Source organism: Limanda limanda, chromosome 12 (genome assembly GCF_963576545.1).
Source record: "Limanda limanda chromosome 12, fLimLim1.1, whole genome shotgun sequence".
In the NCBI taxonomy this organism is placed as follows: domain Eukaryota; kingdom Metazoa; phylum Chordata; class Actinopteri; order Pleuronectiformes; family Pleuronectidae; genus Limanda; species Limanda limanda.
In genome coordinates, this window is record NC_083647.1 from 20,289,503 (window position 1) to 20,310,072 (window position 20,570).

Here is a 20,570-nt window from a genome sequence, read left to right on the forward strand (position 1 = left end):
TTTCAATTATCACCTCAGTCAGTATCTCATTATAATAAGATAGTAAATCAAAAATAATAAGATGGTAAATCATAAAAATAAGATATTAAATCATAATAATAAGATAGAAAATCATAATAATTAGATAGTAAGTCATCATTTTTGGAAAGTTTCTCATTATAATAACTTAGAGGCTCTTTTTTTTCATCACGGTGGCGGAAATCGGCTTCCATAGTTTTGACCCTCGGAGGCTGCCATACCAACACAAAAAACGTCATTTTGGAGCGAAAGTTTTGTTTGAACCACTTGTCAGGATCATGTCCGGATGCACATGGACCTGCGGCGGCTTCCTGTGTCCAAGTCACCGGACGAACACTCCGTAGAATGTCTCGAAGAAGTCTCTAAACCACCGAGGGTCCGAGCTGCTGGAGAAGATGGAGGGACTCGAGATGTCCGCGATGATTCCGGCTCTACAGGAGCTCGCTAGGTCAGTGACTTCGCTAAGCTAATCTGCTAACAACATGTCAGCCAACGAGGGTAAATGGACGTGTTGTTGTTGTTGAAGTTGTGATTGTTGTTCTTTGCAGCTCCAGCGCCGCAGAGTACGAGCAGGCTGTGCAGAAACCTCGACAGATCCTGTGTCAGTTCATTGACAGGATACTGACGGACGTTGATGTCGGTGAGTCACAGCAAAAGACAGGAAGGGGGGACACAGGGTCAGGGACAGACAGGAAGGGGGGACACAGGGACAGACAGGAAGGGAGACACAGGGACAGACAGGACGGTGGGGACACAGTGACAGGGACAGACAGGAAGGGGGGACACAGAGACAGACAGGAGGGGGGACACAGTGACAGGGACAGAAAGGAAGGGGGGACACAGAGACAGACAGGAGGGGGGACACAGAGACAGGGACAGACAGGAAGGGGGACACAGAGACAGACAGGAAGGGAGACACAGGGACAGACAGAAAGACAGGGACAGACAGGAGGGGGGACACAGCAACAGACAGGAGGGGGGACACAGTGACAGGGACAGACAGGAAGGGGGGACACAGGGACATACATGAAGGAGGGGGGGACACAGGGACAGACAGACAGGAAGGGAGGGACAGGCAGGAAGGGGGACACAGGGACAGGGACAGCTGAGATCTACTGTCTCACACCACAGCTGCTTGTTACAGATGTAAAAGCTTCGGTGCAAAACTTTAAACAATTTACTTTTTAATGTCCTTGTGGGTTTTGTTTACTAATTCACTTCTGCTCAGGACATGTTTGTGTCTAGATTTGTCTTCGAGATTCTTCAAGAGTCTGATCTAGCCATGCTCAAAGCTAAAATGAAAAATATAACATTTAATTAAAGTAATGAAATCAAATATACACCCAAATATAAAGTCTGAACTAAAATAAAGTAGCTTGTTATGAGCTGCAATCTTATGACAGTTTAAAAGAGTCTATGGTTATTATGTTGTGTGTTGTTGCCAGTTTAAATGTCTGGGGTTAGTTTTATTTTATTTATTAATTTCCGTTGGTGGATAAATTACTTTGAGTGATTACCAGATATATATGTTTTTCTCCCGTTCCAATTCTAATCTGGAAATCCAGCCTGTGACCCTTCAGATGTATCTCGCAAACCACTTTGGATTAGATCAACCAGTTTGATTGTCTGGATGTGTGTGTTCTTCCAGTCGCTCTGGGGCTGAATAAGAAGTCCAGTTCGGAGCCAGCCTGCGTGATGCTTCTGGACTTTGTGCAGCATATCGTCAAATCCTCGTCTCTGATGTTCGCCAACCCGGCCTGCCAGCCTGCGGAGTATCCAGACACCACACAGAGCTGCAGTGGTAGGACCTGGTTCTTAGAGAGCTGCAATGTTAAGATCAACATTTCTGAGGTATAAATTAGGGTTGCAAAATTCCGGGAATATTCAAAGTTGGAAACTTTCCATGGGAATTAACGGGAATATACCGGAATTAAAGGGAATAAACTGGTAATGTTGTGGGTAATTTATACTAACTGTATTTACCTTGTCATATACAGACATAAATATAAACATTTTGTTTTGTCATAGGCTGATTTGAGCCCTGAGGAAACTTTGGGCACTTGACTATATGCTTCTGCATCGTTGTGTCATTCTTAACAGAGGTCTTTGCACAGTATTTGCAAATGTTCACAGCCTTTCCTTCTACATTGGATGGGGTGAAATGTCTCCACACATGAGATAGTGCACGTGGCATTGTTCTGTAGAATTAGATGAGAAAAAAGTTTGTAAAAACACACTAATGCAATGCCAGAGATATAAATAGTTAGCCAAACAATTGCAATCGTCTGTAAACGTATTTTACAATTGATGGATAAATGAATGGAAATAAGCTAGATGAACAGATGAACAATCCTCAATCAGCATGCTAATATATTTTCCCCAGTAATATCATCGAAACTTACCTGACTAGTCCTGCACACTACAGCAGGCCTCAATAGCCCTGCTGTAGAGTGAAGGATGCTGGGAATTATCCCAGCAGTTATTATGATGGAAGAATGCAGTGGAGGGTTGAAATGCAGCGTGTACTGCATTCCATACATCTTTAAAATAGAGTTTTGAATGATGTTTTTATTGCTCAGCGTTTAATTTCCGTATTTTTTTTTTTTTTTCAAAATTCCCCAAATTCCCAAGCTAAACTTCCCATGGAAAGTTTCCGGAAACTTTCCGCCCCTTTGCAACCCTAGTAAATATATATATAAAAGTGTGGTTATTTGTGTTTCCTTTCTGTCTCTCCCGGTTGATTCAGACTTCAGTAAGTGGGTGGCTGTGCGTCTGCTCCGCGTGGCAGCAGCTCCGGACTGCGACGTGATCCACGGCCGGGTCTCTGCTGTGTTGTGCTCTTTGCTTCACACCCTGAGAGTCAGAGCACCGTTCATCTTCAGCCACATCACCCAGGAACTCGTCTGTCTGGCCCGGGACCTCGGCAACACTCTGTACGCCCACGTCGTCTCTCTCCCCGGACAGGGACACTCTGCGGGCGTGCACACACAGAACCGCTGGCCTGTGACACTCGAGTGCTTCGGGGTCTCCCCTGGTTGCGCCTCCTCGTACCTCACGCCGTCCCCTCTTGTGCTCTCCTCGCCGGCCGCGCTGGAGTCGCTGACTGCCGTGACGCTCGGCATCATTACTGACGCCCTTAGGGGTGTGGTTTCCCGCCGTGACCTGAGCGCGGCCTGGGAGACGGCTTGCTCCGTCCTCGCCAACGGCAACACCAGGCTGAGAAAGCTCTCCATGGGGATGCTGAGGCGACTGGTGGAGCTGGGGGGGTTCCCTGAGAGGCAAGGCCCTGAGTTCTTCACCGCCTACCATCAGCTGCTGGAAACACACGCCACAGCAAACACCGGCTCAGATGAGAAACAGCCCTATGAAGGGGAGCTGCTACACCTGACCCGCCGTGTGTTTGAGTCGCCCGCTGCCTCTCACACACACTTTGAGCCCATCTATCTCTCGCAGATGTTTGAGTGTGTGTGCACTCTTGGAGGAACAGGCGTCCAGTTAGGGACAGAGGTGACTGAATCTCTGTGTCTGCTGTTCAGCTTCTTGCTGTCTGTGGCCCCGGTTTATGAGGGTGCTGCGTCATTAAGGAGGCAGCGAGTCACGGAGGTCTGCAGGATGCTGGCACGCACCGTCGGGACAGAAAATCAAGCTGAAGTACGATTTTTGTTCTTTGATTTTATCTCTGTCACCGTTGTTCATTATCTGTCACAAGTCTTTACACGGCCTGTTTTTGATGTGCCCTGCAGTGCGCGGAGGGATTCCTCCGAGCCGCACTAAAGGCAGAGACGGCTCTGGTGATGCAGAAGTCAGGAGATGGAGAGACAACTGCCAAGAAATCCTGCAAACCAGCCATCAGCTCTGTCTGCAAACCAACCAAAACATCATCAGCGTAAGTTCTGCTATAAAGTACAACACAGTGGATTATCCACAGGGTGTTTTGCTATCAGCTTCAATCATATCAGAAGAATCAGGTTTTATCGGCCAAGTTAGTTTGCACAAACAAGGAATTTGACTAAAAAGTAAAAGAGGATGAGGCAAGACAACCTAACAAATTGAGGTCCTGAGTGGCATTTAGTTTTGTACATAGAAACAATTAAACTTCTTGTATCCTTTATCATCTCCTGATTCTTGTGATAACGATTTGCAGCGGCCTGTTTGTGAACATAGTATATTACAGTTTTAACAATGGCTTTTATACATAGATTTGAACCAAGTTAAGTTTTTTCAGGCAAAAGCAAATGAAACGTGAATTTGCTCTCCTAGTGATTAGTCGGAATTGTCACTGTCATAAAACAATTAGGGATGGGGGGGAAAATCGATTCAGTTACAAATCGCAATTCTTTGTGAATGACTATTTTAAATCGCCATGCTGCCTCCCAAATCGAGGCGGGGGGGGGGGGGGGGGGATATATGGGGGGAGCAACATCAACCCAGAGCAAGTTGACCAGCTCATGTTTTTGCACAAGAATCTAAACATACCCAAGCACTAGCTTTGCATCGCCTACATGCAAACAACAATAGCCTGCTTTTTGTTTATTTCAAAGTTTATATTTTAAGTAAACTTTTATTCATTCTATTTAATTGACCTTTTATTTATTGTTTAAAAGTAGCCTAAGTGGCTTACATTTCTTAATCTGTCAGTTTGTGTGCAGTTGACTGGGGCTATACAATAATAGGGCACATTTTTAATTATTTTCTCTATTGGCTGCCCGGCAGTCATTAAGTTAATGTTAATATTTGAAATAAAACTTGTAAAGCTCTAAGTGAATTTGACTGTGTTGTATTTGAAGGAATGATTCAACATTTTTCCATGGTCCAGTATTTAAAAAAAAAATAACCAAAAGAAATCCCAGGAAATAGTAATATCGAATCGCAATACCCACAGAATCGCAATACATATCGTATCGCCACCTAAGTATCGTGATAGTATCGTATCGGGAGGTCCCTGCCGATTCCCGTCCCTAAAAACAATACACAAGTTATCTTCATTTAAAACATGATGTGCCTCTGTGTCCTAAGGGAGCTTGACATGCGTGTCCAGAGCGAGGTGTGGGCTGTGGTGAACAGTCGGCTGGAGGAGCTGCTGACGCTTCTGAACTCGGACTCGGCTGAACCTGAGACCCATCAGACCCTCTGTGCTCTGGAGGGTCTCGCCCTCACCCTCCACCTGGCAGCCCTCTGCTCCTCGCCCACCAGGTAATGCACCGACATTTACACACGCGGCCGCTCTAGCTCACTTTTACTCGTATATTTTGTCTCTTACACAGAAATATCAACTTTCTCTCTTTTTTTTTGTTAGAACTTTATTGAAGAGAAACACAAACATTCCTTGACAACATCACAAATTATATATGACAGACTGATTAGTGAAAAATAATAAATAAATAAATGGACAGTTAAGACATTCCATCGTACCACAGGATTCCCCTCAGTTAGAGAGGTATCCTGCAATAGGTAGCCACCTCCTCACAAAAACATCAGACCTTAATTGTAATTGAGCAGTTAAAGCCTCCATTCCATACACCTCCCTTAGGTGGCTGTGGATTCAACCATTTTATTGTCACCATTTTCCTAGCAGTCATCAAGAGAATATGTAACAAGTGCTCTTGGTCTCTTGTGTACATGCCTTCAGGATTGGATCGAAAAGAAACTGACTTGAGGTGAATAGTATATCAATTCCCAAAACTTTATCTATCTCGCTCTTGATCCCCTTCCAGAAAGGAAGCATCATTGGGCAATCCCAAAATATGTGTGAGTAGTCGCCAACCATTCCACATCGTCTCCAGCAGTATATTGCCGCAAATTTAGAGACCACGGAGGGCGTCTTAAAGAACCTAGTCTTCATCTTCCAATCAAACTCCTTCCACATGTTACTATTGATACCTTTATGACATCCAATGCACACTGTTTCCCACTCCCCATCCTCAATTATAATATTTAACTCCAGCTAACTTTCTCTTTTAAGTGGATCATTCTTTCTGTCTCTTTCTCTGTCAACAGTTCCTCTCCTCCACTCTGGGTGTCCTCTGAGACTCTGGGCAGAGCTCTGAAGAGCTGTCAGTCAGTGTTAGAAGGAGGCTCTCAACCAATCACAAACCAGAACTACTTTCAGTCTGCTATCCAGACGACTGTCAAGGTCCTGGACTCTATCGTGTTCCTCAAGAGTATGGACAAACACACATGCAAAACACATGTTGTTCTCGTTGTATGTCACAATTCAACAACTCTGAGCTCTAGCTTTACTTTTTTCTGCCTTCCTGTGTATGTGTGAGTACAGTGAGCAGTCAGAGTGAGGACGGACTCCAGCGGCGTGTGTGTGCTCTGTTATCACTTCCCTGGGTGTGTGAGAACAAGTCTGTCTCTGCCTACAAGGGGTCAGGATTCCCCCCCTGGCTTTCTGCCATGGCTCAGAGACTGAGCTTCTGTTACTGTGAGTATTTCACAATAAAATGTTTGATTAGTTTGCTGTCACCCGTAGCTGATTTCTCAAATCAATTTAACAATCACTCGTTAACTTCCAGATTTTAAATTATTTCAAAAGGCTATGATATCACTGTGAAAACTTGACGTCAGACCGGTTTCTCCCTCCAGCCCCTGAGGTCCAGGTGGACTGTGTGTCGCTCCTGGCCGTCCTGCACCGTGGTGTGTGTGAGACATGGCGTGTGTGTGTGTTTTCCAAGGCGCTGCAGAGTCCGGAGGAGGTGGTGAGAGCGGCGGCAGTCAGGGCCTTCCCTCTCCTGCTTCACCACCTGGGAAACACGCACCACCACCTCATCAGCAGTTCTCTGCTGTACGTAAACTCCCAAATCTTTGCATTGTTGAATTGACCTTTTGCAGTACGATTTATTTCATTTTATAAACATTTTCCAGTTCCCGGTTGGACGACAGTTCGGAGCAGGTGAGGAAGGAGCTCGCCCGGATCATTGGTCAGCTGAGCTGCATCCAAGCAGATCTCTCCCAGCTCAGTGACACTCAGGTGGCGTCCTCCTGTCTCCCCAAAAACCTTTGTCTCCGCCTCAGCCTCGCAGCAAAGCATGCTGGGAATGCTTGTCCATCCCTCAAAGCAACTTTTATCAGACCCTTTCTGCCATTGCTCAGAGAGCAAACTCCAAGTAGTGTCAAACAAGGTATTTCAATTTTCTCCATTTGATATTTTTATGATTTGATTCAATTTAATTATTCACAGCAGTACATAAGAAGCTTCATTTTTGAATTATACATTTCACTGTCCCAGCTTTCCTAGAAGCTCTGCCTCACCTCTGCCAACATGTGAATCTGATTGGTGGAGACAGAGACTCTGGTGCAGTTCTCTGTGCTCTGATTGGTCTGATGGAGGACAAGGATCCAGTGGTCAGAATACACTTTAGCCAATCAGTGTGTTTCCTGCTGACAGAGAGCAGCAGAAACTCAGAGCAGAGTTCTCTGAATGAGGTGATTGAAACTCAGTTGTTAACATTTAAAAAACACATATTTCATTATAGATATATTATAATGAGAACAGAATATTCAGTATAATTAAATTTTTTGGGCTTTAACCTTGCTTTTTTTTTTTTTTAGAATTAGCAAATAACAGTGAGGTTGATTGTGTGTATCTTCTGACGATCTCAGCTCCTGGTCGCTCGTCTTAAGGAAGCATTCAACAACGCGAAACTCAACAGAGATGATGACCTGCGCAACACTCTCATCCTGACCACCGGAGAGATTGGCAGGTATAGATTATATTATACAGTATTATCATAAAATACCACATTTCTGAAAAGACTGGTTAAATTGGTAGTTTTCCCGTCCCTCTCCTCTTCTGTCAGAGCCTCTCAGGGTAGTTTGGTGTCGTTCTCTCTGCTGCGGCTGCTTCACTGTCTGCTCTCCAAGTCGTCCGCGGTGTCTGTGGCCGCTTACGCTCAGATCAGAGCTCTGGCCACTGCCAAAGGCCTTAAACTGCAAACTCTCTTCAGTCAGTACAAGAACCCAATTTGCCAGGTATAAAATCAGCTCATTTACTATTGGAAGGATACATTATACTAGTGTGAATAATAAGTAAACAACAGCAAGAAGTCCAGACCTGCCATTAGTTGTCTGTTCTCTGGTTGTAGTTCCTGGTGGAGTCGTTGCACTCGCGTCACGCAGCCGCCCTGCGGAGCACGCCTGACCAGGGCAGCGAGTCAGCCAATCAGAAAGAACTGGCCCTGGACATCCTGGCTCAGATCGCCCACGCTTTTGACTTCCCAGACCTCCACCGCTTCCTCACTGTATGTGCAGTCCACGGATGTAAACATTCCCACAGACACAGTTTGCCTGAATGTTTTTAATACTTGTGTGTACTTGCAGCGGACGCTCCAGGTGCTGCTGCCCTACCTGGCAGCAAAGGCGAGCTCTACAGGCTCCGCCCTCATCCGTACATTGGCCAATGAGCTTAAGGCGAACAGGAGAGAGATTCTGATCAACAACTTCAAATACATCTTCAGTCATCTGGTGTGTTCCTGCACCAAGGAGGAGCTGGAGAGGGCTTTCCACTACCTACAGGTATTAATAATACTCAATATTCTTCAATAAAGACTCAACTTCAAGCACCTCCAGGCTTATAATTAATGCAAATATTTTCGATTGATTGTCCTCCGTAGTAATTGATGTGATTGCCTAGCTGATTTATATTTGTTTCCCAAATGTTCTCCAGAGTGAGACAGAGATTGAACTGGGCTCTCTGCTCAGACAGGACTTCCAGGGTCTCCACAACGAGCTGCTGCTGCGCCTGGGAGAGCACTACCAGCAGGTCCGTAAACGATCCCCTACAAATTCAACATTTTAAGACTATATTCCAGTACATACATATCAGTGACAGTTTTTTTTTAAACTCAAAATTGTTAACGCCTATGTTTTAACATTTCTACGTACTGTAGGTATTCAATGGTCTGGCAATCCTGGCGTCCTTTGCAACCAACGAAGACCCGTACCAGGGTCCCCGAGACATCACTACCCCAGAACGCATGGTATGCTCCCACCTTATCTTTTGCTTTAACTTGATATTTAATTTATTTTCATTCAATTTTAACAGACGTGGTCAAAATTTATTTAATTCTACTTTTCCACAAACAGCAGATTTTTAATGCATCATAGTAGTGTCACAGAAAAACAATTTAACATATTCACTTTTTTGACAAATCTCTCTGTTCTAACCTGAACATGTGCATAGTGTTTTATAGACTAGATAAAAAATCTTATGATTATCGATAGACAACACAATATACCGCAACTTCCCCCTTTTTTTTACTACATTTTCCTCACTTGTCTGTTCTTTGTGGCAGGCGGATTACCTTCAGCCAAAGCTGCTGGGAATTCTTGCCTTTTTCAACATGCAGCTGCTCAGCTCCAGTGCAGGAGAGAAGGATCGCAAAAAGCTGGTGAGTCATCCGCTGCTGGGAACTAGCTAAATAATAGTAAATCAAACAATTTATCTCTATAGTAAAGAATGTAAAGAATGAGGCACTGATTGATTTGAATATATATAGTGAAAATAAACCAACAACAGCAGTGACCTGTTTGCTGCTCTTTGTTCAGGCTTTGACGAGTGTGATGGCTCTGATGCGACTCATGGGCTCCAAACACATCAGCTCTGTCAGAGTGAAGATGATGACGACGCTCCGCACCAGCCTCCGATACAGAGAGGACTTCCCTCTGCTCTGCTGCCAGTCCGTACACACATACACACACACACACACACACACACACACACACACACACACATTTACAGACAGACTTTTTAGAACTTATTACACAACAATTGACTAAAATGACCATATCTAAGCTGTGTTTTGTCACATCCTGTCCTTCATAAAACCTTGAACAAATCAACTCTCTTCACAGGACGTGGGATTGTTTTGTGAGGAGTGTGGAGCCTGCACACCTGGGTCCTCTACTGAGTCATGTCATCGTTGCTCTCCTCCCACTGATTCCTCTGCAGCCCAAAGAAACGGCTGCTATTGTCCGCTTCCTCATCATGGACCACAGGTAGGACGCACAAAAAAGAATAGTACACACAATTTTTAACATAAAACTAAGTCAATTGAGAAATAACGTGCATTTTCACCTGCCTCGATCACCATTTTATCAGTGCATACAGCTTTTGTCCAGAAATTATACAGTGAACTGTGTAGTGTGTCGTCCAATTTCTAGAATAGTTCTGTATGAATGTGTGTGTTAATGAGTGACTTGTGTCCTGTAAAGTGTTGTGAGTGGTCATTAAGTCAGGGAAAGTACTAGATACATACATTGTTTTAATATTCGACAAAATACCTTACTTTTATGTAACAGCTGTGATTTACTCAATCTATCACAGGGAAGAAGTCAGCAACTACCTCCATGAGATTTACTTTCTACCAGATCACCCGGAGTTAAAGGACATCCACGGTGTGCTGCAGGATTACAAGAAGGTCAGTATGGACAGAAGGTCATGAGGAATAGAATAAAGGATGCTGCAACAGATTGTGAAATGTCATGTGTGCCTCCAGCTGACAGCCAGCAGCAGTGACCTGGTAGCAGCTCTGCAGCTCTCGATGAGAGCCGTCCAACATGATAACGTGGACGTCAGGATTCATGCACTCACAAGTCTCCGGGATATGATGCACAGTGATCAGGTACAAAAACTCACTCACTACGTTTACATGATGGCATAAACCCGATTTCGGCTGAAGCCCGGTTTCTCTATCCATGGGGGGTTAACTGCTCTATCTCAGGGTACATGGCACTGAGAAATCCGACTCTTGTCCGAAAGCATTTCATACCCCGCTACGATAGGTGGCGCTGTTTTCATTACAGCTAGTGGTGACTACGAACAAAAAACAACAACAGCCTTCAACTCAGCATGCGAGAAAGATGACGAACGGAGAGCAAGGTGAAGCTACGTCCCTCTACATGTTGTGCATGTTTACTCTAGGAGTACTGTGAATGCGAACGGCGCATTTGATTAGAATGGTCCGGGTCACGGCCAGGGAGGGTGGGGGGGGGGGGGGCAGGATCTCAAGCATGCGCAAAGACGTCATCTCCAGTTGTTGTCTAGCTTCCAGAGTTACATGCGCGCGTTGTCCGATATACAGCCAAATCCGATCTACTTATCTGGGGGTGGTTATCCGACTTCAGTCAGACACAAGAAATCTAGATTTGTGGAGTTACATGACATGGATCTTCGATTAAAACCCGACAACGCCAGAAATCCGGTTTCAATCGGACACATGTAACCGCAGTGACTGACACACATTGTAACACCATCTCATCTCAGCAGCGTATGCTTGTTGGTTGTATAACACTTGCACGCCAATGTTGCCATAGTCCTGCAAACCTTAAATGAGCCTTACAGTGCAGTAAAATGTTTTTTAGTGTGTTTGTGATTGTGTGTGCTGCAGGAGTGTCTGCTGCGGCAGGTGTGTGCGAGCGAGGCGGTGGAGCCAGTCATCTCCAGCTTGGTGTCGGTGCTGCTGAAGGGCTGCCAGGACTCGTCCCCAGAGGCCCGGCTCCTCTGTGGCGAGTGTCTCGGGGAGCTGGGGGCGGTGGACCCGGGACGTCTGGACCTGTCTCAAACACACACCCATGGCGACCGCAACACATTTACGGTATTCTGCATTCTTCTCTACACCATAAATACACACACAAAGGGTTGATTTAAAGATTAGCATATTGTTATTATAAATATTGACCTTCCTCTGTTAAAGAGTGGAGTCGAGGATCTCAACTTTGCTCACGACCTGCTGACGGAACTCACCAGAACTTTCCTGGCTTATGCTGATGATGTGAGAGCTCAGGACTCTGCTGCTTATGCAATTCAGGTACACAAACACACACACACACACACACACACACACACACACACACGTGTACACTTACTTTAGAAATTCATTAGCTCTTATTTGTTTGTCAACTTTTCTGTCTCTTCTTCATGTGCACCTCAGGAGCTGCTGTCCATCTTTGAATGTCGTGAGGGACGGAGCGACTCTCCGGGTCGTCGTCTGTGGAGGAGATTCCCAGATCAGATCCAAGAAATACTGGAACCTCACCTCAACAGCAGGTATTCAACATTTTCTCTGATCTTTTCTTCTAATGTTTCACATTATTCTAGAGATAAAATCCTCCAGTCAAAGTTATCCTCTCCTATCTCCCCCCCCTGCCACTGTTTTACCTTTAATCTCTCCTTAAAACTCTCTAATCTGATATATTTAAAAAGCATTTATTATTCCACCGTCTCCTCTCCTCGATCCTTTCTCAATTTCCCACTCCACCTTGTCCCCCTCCACCTGCAGATATAAGAGCAGCCAGAAGGAGGTGAACTGGTCTAAGCTGAAGAAACCAGTGTACTTAAGTAGCAGAGGCAGCAGGTTCTCTGATTGGTCGGCCACATGGGCTGGATATCTCATCAGCAAGGTTAGCAGAGCTCTTTTTGCATAAAGCAAAACCAAATGGCCACTTCTTCATATCAACAGCAACATGAACTATTCTGTCAAGTCTGAGGTTTTAGGAGCTGGATCTGTGTTTTTTTTCCCCAGGTGAGACATGAGCTGGCCGGTAAGGTGTTCAGCTGCTGTCGCTTCATCATTAAGCACGACTACAAGGTCACAATCTACCTGCTGCCTCACGTTCTGCTCTACATGCTGCTGGGCTGCACACCTGCAGAGCAACTGGAGGTGAGCACACATCACACACGCACACACATCACACACACACACACAGGTACAAGAAATTAAGAAGTTGCCCCGACAATACCACCTCTTCATCCAGGTAACGGAGGAGATGCTGGCCGTACTGACGGAGGGTGATGGTCGAGGGAGGGTGTGTGTCCAGGAGACGGCCTCGAGCCTATCACAGCTCAGCATTCAGACTGTGTTCAGTATGCTGTCTCACCTCACTCAGTGGAGCCGCCACATCCTCTACTCCAAGCCAAAACACAACGGTAAGACACACACTCGCACTGACCTCTAGTCTGAGAGGTTTTACTTAGAGAGTGAATCTCTCTGTTGTTCACTGAGCTCCTCCATCATTTGATAAAATGCATTTTCTCAGAGAGTGGGGATTATCAGCGTGTGGTGGTCTTCCTGAAGGGTATTCCACAGGACGTCTTGGCGAAGGCCTCTCTGCGATCCAAAGCATACACTCGTGCCCTCATGCACTTTGAAGCTTACATCCTGGAAAACAAGGAGAACATCCAGGACCATCTCACCTTCCTGCAGGTCAGCCACTAACGATCTCACTTTTATTTTGAAAGTTTGACCGAGTTCTTGCTGAAGTGAAGATGTTTTTATTAATTTGCTGGTGCAGACGCTTTACGCCGCGATGCATGAGCCCGATGGAGTGAGGGGGGTCAACGCCCTGAGGAGGGAGGAGCCGTCGCTACGGGAACAGATACTGGAGCATGAGAGCATCGGGCTGCTCCGAGACGCCACCGCCTGCTACGACCGGGCTATACAACTGGAGTCGGATCAGGTATACACAGACACACACACACACACACACACACACACACACACACACACACACACACACACACACACACACACACACACACACACACACACACACACACACTTGTTTGTGTCTTTCATGAAGTCTTTCCCTGTTTGATCATTTTCATTCTGCCTCTGTGTATAGATTGGTCACTATCACGGGGTGATGACCTCTATGCTCGGCCTGGGTCAGTTGTCCACAGTCATCACTCAGGTTAATGGAGTACTGGCCAACAAGTGAGGAACACACACACATTTTAAAACAAACAAACATATCAGTTATGGCCCAGATTCCATGTTTGTCGTAAAACTCGCTGTGATGTAACTACGTGTTCCCACTTAGGCACCAGTGGAAGTCGGAGCTGAACACTTACAGAGTGGAGGCAGCCTGGAAGCTCGGAAAATGGGACCTGCTGGAGGATTACTTACCTTCAAGTGAGAGAAGAGGTATTTGAGCTCTCATTGTTGTTGACGTCTTGTTTACACAAAGCAAGAAAGTGCCTGCCTTCGTGTCTGCAGACCGACCCTCCAGTACGTGGGGCGTGGGGCTCGGCCAGCTGCTGTTGTCGGCTAAGAAGCAGGACGCCGAGACTTTCTACGAGAAGCTGAAGCTTGTGAGGAAGGAACAGGTCGTCCCTCTGTCTGCAGCCAGCTATGAGTGTGGAACCTACCAGAGAGGATATGAGTATCTTGTCAGGTCTGTGTGTATGTTTCTAGAATACATAATATTTAATATTTAATTTGTCTTTGCAAAGATTTGTGTTTTGTTTTTTTTAAACCTGTCTGTGTGTTTAGGCTCCACATGCTGAGCGAGTTGGAGCACACTTTTACTGAGCTGCAGAAACAGAGGGAAAACTCCGCCCCCAGTCTCAGCCAGCTGCCCCCCCATTGGTCAGATCGCCTGGAGATGACCCAGAATTCCTTTAGGGCCAAGGAGCCAATCCTGGCTTTCCGTCGTGCTCTGCTCAGCCTGGGATCAGAGTAAGGACACAGGAACCTCTGCAGGAACCCAGACACACATTATGACTTAAATCAATTACAGCTCGTGCAGCTCTGCCTGCATTATGTAACAGATGTCTAAATAATGTGGCTCTCTATCTTGAACTTGTCTGTATTTATTTCATAGATAATTATTATAATTATACCTTTTTTTTACCTGCCATGAAGTCAACGAGACAAACACAGCAATCATTTCCTTTGTGTGGATAATTTCAGACTCCTTTCTTTTTCTGTTGAGTTAAAGCTGCCAGCTATTCAAGTCCAGGCCACAAAGCTCAAACCTGGTCCTTGTGTTTGCTCTGCAGATCTGTGTGTAAGGAGCTGGTCGGCGAGTGCTGGCTTCAAAGTGCCCGAGTGGCCAGGAAGGCAGGACACCACCAGACGGCCTTCAACGCTCTTCTGAACGCAGAGAACACACATCTGGCCGAGCTGGTTACCGAGAAGGCCAAGTGGCTTTGGTCCAAGGTATTAACAACCTGCAATAAATATTCAATCAATACAAAGTACGGAACAAATTTTTGCCATCTGTGATTAATAGTTTTTACTGTAAGCTAAAGTAACGGACCTTTTACAACATTTTGCATCCATCAGTATCTAGTGTGTCTACCTGACCCTGTTTTGAACCAGCATTTAAACTTAAATGTCCATTTTCATCAGTTTAGTTGCTCTGTAAGTTGAATTACATTTCTACACACACAAAGATACACAAAGTGACACTAATGAACCAATCTGTATTCGCCTGTCGTCAGGGCGATGTGCACCAGGCTCTGATCGTCTTGCAGAAGGGTGTGGACCAGTGTTTTCCCGAAGACGAGTCCCTCACAGACCCCCGCATCCTGCAGACCAAAGGCAAGGCCATGCTGCTGGTGGGACGCTTCATGGAGGAGACGGCAAACTTCGAGTCCAACGCCATCATGAAGGCGTATAAGGTAACAGTGCCACACAGGAAGTTGAAGGCTCCGCTATCGTGCATAAGAACAATTCATGTTCCGCAGAGTTTTGAGTCAAGCGTGAGTTGTACTTTACCCACAAGTTTGTCTTTTGTGTTTTTTAGGATGTGACAAACCTTCTGCCTGAGTGGGAGGATGGAAACTTCTACCTCGCCAAATACTATGACAAAGTGATGCCGATGGTGACTGACAACAAGCTGGAGAAACAGGGGAACCTGATCCGATACATTGTCACATACTTTGGAAAGTAGGAACAGATTCAACGTTAATTTATTTCGATAGAAGCTAAGTAAATGCTGTTCTAACCTTATTCGACTCTTCCTCACCCATTTGGTTTGTATTATTCCCCTTTCCAGAGCTTTGCAGTTTGGAAACCAGTACATCTACCAGGCCATGCCGCGCATGTTGTCTCTCTGGTTGGACTTTGGAGCCAAAGTGTGTGAATGTGAGAAAGGTGGGTGTTATGCTTCCAGTCCTCGGCTAACTCACTTTAGCGTTTCTTCGGCTGTTAACAACGCTATCCTCCCACACATCTCTCCTCCTCAGCGGGCCGAGCAGACAGACAGATGCGCCAGGAGCTGAGCAAAATCAACGCAGCGGTGAGCGAGCACTGTGCCAACCTGGCGCCGTACCAATTCTTGACCGCCTTCTCCCAGCTCATTTCGCGGGTGTGTCACTCCAGTGACGAGGTCTTCACTGTCCTCATCGCGATCGTGGCCAAAGTCTTCCTGGCGTACCCGCAGCAGGCCATGTGGCTAATGACTGCTGTGTCCAAGGTGTGTGTGTGTGACATAAACTTACAAGAACAACTAAATTGTTTCCCTGATAATTATTACATGAACCCCTGACTGTGTGTTTGTTTTTGTTTTTCGTCCAGTCTTCCTACCCCATGCGTATGAACCGCTGTAATCAGATTCTTAAAAAAGCGATCAGTCTCAAGAAGTCGCTGGAGAAGTTCATTGGAGACGCCAACAGACTGACTGACAAGCTGCTGGAGCTCTGCAACAAGCCGGTATACACACACACACACACACACACACACACACACACACACACACACACACACATAACGGTTACCGTGACAAACTCACTCTTTGACCCTTATCAAGTCAACTAAACTGTAGCTTGAGAATTCTTAATCCTAACCAGATTTATTTTTCATCTCAAAATGAGAAATCTGATGTAACTGTATATAAAAGTAAGTTTATGATAAAAAATATTAATATTTCTACATTGCACATATTATATTATATTATATTATAAAAAGAGTTCACATAATTTTAAATCTCACTGTAAAATCTATATGTGGAATAAAACATTTCATCGCTACAGACAGTATTAGAGGAGATTGGTTAAAAGTAGCTGGTTTTTGAACTGCGTCCTCCAGGTGGACGGTAACTGCACCAACCTCACCATGGGCGTCCACTTCAAGCAGCTGAAACGTCTGGTGGAGGAGCCGACCTTCAGCCAGATTCTGATCCCACTGCAGTCGGTGCTCATCCCCACGCTGCCCTCGACGGGAGGAACCAACACGCAGCACGACGCCTTCCCCGGACACTGGGCCTACCTGGACGGCTTTGAAGACGCTGTAAGAGAAAGAGAAAGCGACGCTGTTGAATATTGTCATCGTATATATCTTGGTTGTAAATCCTCTTGACGTGGTACTTGCTGCATAACTCTGCTGTATGTGCAGGTGGAGATCTTGGCCTCCTTACAGAAGCCTAAGAAGATCAGCCTGAAGGGGTCGGATGGGCGCAGCTACACCATGATGTGTAAACCCAAAGACGATCTGAGGAAGGACTGCAGACTCATGGAGTTCAACTGCCTCATCAACAAGGTGCCTGTCAGATTTCACTCTAAATGAAATGATGTTGTCGGTTTCCTCGGTACAAATCAGCTATATTGGATTGTACTACTGGAACATATTCCACTGCAATACACCCAATTATTATTGCCTCAATATTTAGTATAATTGTATAAAAATGTATAACTCAAGAAAGAAAAACAAGGAATAATGAATAACTTCACCTGTAGTATTCACAGCTAAATCTCTTAAGAAGAGATTCAATGGAAAAAAACTTTCTGTCACATGTACTTTTATATTTATTAGTATATCAATCTACAAACTTGAAAAAGAAAAATACAATAAACAAATAACATTTTCTGGTATTTAAAGACGAAGAAAAGCTTCTCTGCTGCTTTTAAACATGATTATTCTGACAGAGGAACTCAGTGGTACAACTTTTACTGGTTAACTTCACCTCTGGATTTGTATTTTGGATTCTACACTTTTCTTTAGCGTGAATAAAAATGAAAAATAAAAGAGCTGTGTTTGTACAATGTGCACATTTTGTATTGAGTGTGTCTGTGTATGTGCAGTGCCTTCGCAAAGATGCTGAGTCGAGGCGGAGGGAGCTGCACATCTGTACCTACGCCGTGATTCCCCTCAATGAGGAGTGTGGCATCATCGAATGGGTCAACAACACGGCTGGACTTCGACACATTCTCACCAAACTGTATAAGGAGAGAGGTACGTGGAGCCTAAAAGTCAGAGCACATGTAAACACACTGTCTGCTTTACAAATGTTGAATTCCCATGTGTTTGTTTTTAGGTATCAACTTGTCAGGTAAAGAGCTCAGGAAGCTCATTCTGCCAAAATCGGCTCCCTTTCTGGAGAAGCTCCGGATCCACAAGGAGGTACTGTGTGCTCGACACCCCCCTATATTCCACGAGTGGTTCCTCAGGACCTTCCCGGACCCCACGTCATGGTACGACCCGCTCAACATGTTTTAAAATCTTCTGATGTCATGTTGTCACTTTTGCGAGGGAGAGGTTTTAGTTGTGGAGCGTTTGGAAGGTTATAGATTTGATAAATCACATTGTTATTGTTCACAGGTACAGCAGTCGCTCCGCGTACTGCCGCTCCACTGCTGTGATGTCGATGGTGGGATACATCCTGGGTCTGGGAGATCGCCACGGAGAAAATATCCTGTTTGACGCTTTCACTGGGGAATGTGTTCACGTCGACTTCAACTGCCTCTTTAACAAGGTTTGTCTCACCTTCAATATTCCTTGAAGCGTTTGAGTGTTTGCTGTTGTTTATATCTCCATTAGCACATACTTCTTTACAGTGAAAGCTGTGTAGTAGTTCTGGGGGCGAGACCTTCATCTCACTCCAGATTGTGTGTACTTATTCTTGACTTTTTATTTGTCTTATGCTCTTGTGGTTGACTGTTTTGTGTGCTACTGGATGCCTTAATTTCCTTTGGGATCAATAAAGTACCTATTTATCTATCTATCACTCTACCTTAACTATCTAACTGATAATTAGAAGTAATCTTTGTTTCACATTTTTTATTATTCATTTCACTCCTCTTGGTTTGTTTGATTGTCAGCAAGATTAAAGCAAAAGCTATCTGACCGCTCACCACACAACCTGGCAGAAGAATGCGATATGGATCAGGAAAGACCCTATTAAAGCTTTTGTGCAGATCCGGCATTTTCCTTGATTTCTAATCGAATAATTCATGGATCTTGATGAAAAACATCAGCCATATTTAGTGAACCGATATCTATGAGTGTGGGCAATTTGGTGCAGCTTGATTGACTTTAAGGCAACTGTTTGGCCTTTTCCATATTTTCATGTTCAACCATTCCCGTTGTCTCTCACCTCACAGCATTTCTCCCTCATGCTCCTTCTCTCCCTCTCCACTAGGGGGAGACATTTGATGTGCCTGAGGTTGTCCCCTTCCGTCTGACCCAGAACATGGTCCACGCTATGGGACCCATGGGCACCGAAGGCCTCTTCAGACAAGCCTGCGAGGTCACACTCAGGCTGATGAGGGACCAGAGGGAGCCGCTCATGAGGTTTTGAGTCAAAGCATCAATTAACAAACTAAATTAAGATTTAAGATCCTATTGAAATCTGCGTTTCTCTCATTTACTTGACCCTTAATACATGATTGTCTGTCACACAGGTACTTCTGTCTCATCAACGTTTCTAAACCCCATATGTGTGTATTTATTTCTTCCTCTAAGTGTGCTCAAAACCTTCCTTCATGACCCGCTGGTGGAGTGGAGCAAACAAGCAAAAGGACTTTCCAAAGCTCAAGCCAACGAGACTGGAGAGATAGTCAATGAAAAGGTGTGCACATCTAGAAGTGTATTTCTATGCATTCACAGCAGGTCCAACAGGATTCATAAATGTCAGTTTTCTGTGTTATTCGCACTGAATTGGGTTTTATTTTCTCTCTCCTTCCGTGCCAGGCTAAAACCCACGTGTGTGACATCGACCAGCGTCTGCAGGGGGTGATAAAGAGCAGGAACAAAGTGCTGGGTTTGCCTCTGTCCATAGAGGGACACGTCCACTACCTCATACAGGAAGCTACAGACGACAAACTGCTGTGTCAGATGTATCTGGGTTGGGGGCCCTACCTGTAAAACACACATCTACATTTACGAAATGTAAGAGCAGCATTTTGAAGACAGGTCAGGAGAATTAAGGATTCTTTACTGTGATTAAATGCCTGTAAGTGCTAAGTTGTATTTAGACATATGTTTTGCAATAAGAGCTAAATATTCCCTACGTTAAAGTTTCCTGTTTTCTGGAAACACAATATGTTTGTTGCACTCCTGTACAGTCTCTTGTAATAAAATACATGTTTTCCTGATTTGGTTTTGGCAGATAAATGTGTCTTTTAATCTCTTAACCCTCCTTAGAATCCCTGAAGCAGTCCGACTGTCGGATGAGTGTTTTAATCCCCTCTCTCTCTCTCTCTCTCTCTCTCTCTCTCTCTCTCTCTCTCTCTCTCTCTCTCTCTGTCTCTGTAAGTGTTGCTCTCTTGCACACTCACCCTGGTCCAATCCGCTCACCTTTACCACACAAGAACCAATTAGAGCCAAGTGTTTGCTCATGAAAGCCTTAAGAGGCTGAAGACGGCTGGACGCTGACACCAGTGTGAAGTAGAGGAAGTCTTCGTTACGTCGTGTGAGGGATGATTTCGTCCTTCAGTCATGAGTTCAGACACTCAGAGGGTCGCTGTTTTCTTCATCATTATTTTTCTCCTTTTCGTCAACACTTGGCTTTTGTTGCAACTTTCTCTCGGATAGAGGCCTTCGACACTG

At 45.1% G+C, this 20,570-nt stretch overlaps 1 protein-coding gene across 1 annotated transcript; it reads left to right on the forward strand.

Moving 5' to 3' along the window:
• The first annotated feature begins 413 nt into the window (after window positions 1-413).
• atr (ATR serine/threonine kinase) lies at window positions 414-20,078 on the forward strand. Its single transcript, XM_061082783.1, has 48 exons — window positions 414-466; window positions 567-658; window positions 1,667-1,819; window positions 2,765-3,669; window positions 3,762-3,904; window positions 5,035-5,211; window positions 6,016-6,179; window positions 6,293-6,445; window positions 6,607-6,805; window positions 6,886-7,142; window positions 7,250-7,446; window positions 7,624-7,724; window positions 7,821-7,992; window positions 8,106-8,261; window positions 8,341-8,535; window positions 8,687-8,782; window positions 8,910-8,999; window positions 9,315-9,410; window positions 9,568-9,698; window positions 9,874-10,017; window positions 10,346-10,439; window positions 10,518-10,643; window positions 11,409-11,615; window positions 11,715-11,828; window positions 11,952-12,067; window positions 12,300-12,420; window positions 12,543-12,680; window positions 12,775-12,946; window positions 13,057-13,223; window positions 13,312-13,476; window positions 13,642-13,733; window positions 13,840-13,931; window positions 14,016-14,193; window positions 14,292-14,477; window positions 14,801-14,960; window positions 15,245-15,424; window positions 15,550-15,692; window positions 15,802-15,899; window positions 15,992-16,221; window positions 16,323-16,457; window positions 16,833-17,033; window positions 17,139-17,282; window positions 17,825-17,975; window positions 18,058-18,214; window positions 18,342-18,495; window positions 19,162-19,313; window positions 19,485-19,590; window positions 19,713-20,078. Exons 1-48 carry the CDS (start codon window positions 414-416, stop codon window positions 19,884-19,886), a joined length of 7,827 nt encoding a protein of 2,608 aa, XP_060938766.1. The 3' UTR covers window positions 19,887-20,078.
• Window positions 20,079-20,570: the final 492 nt, after the last annotated feature.

What these genes read in the sequence shown, in the direction of transcription:
- atr (XM_061082783.1), top strand. Translation starts at nt 414, where the DNA reads ATGGAGGGACTCGAGATGTCCGCGATGATTCCGGCTCTACAGGAGCTC. An exon ending in TTCCTCATCATGGACCACAG is followed by an intron (nt 10,018 to 10,345) that starts GTAGGACGCACA and finishes AATCTATCACAG; the next exon opens with GGAAGAAGTCAGCAACTACC. An exon ending in CCAAGTGGCTTTGGTCCAAG is followed by an intron (nt 14,961 to 15,244) that starts GTATTAACAACC and finishes GCCTGTCGTCAG; the next exon opens with GGCGATGTGCACCAGGCTCT.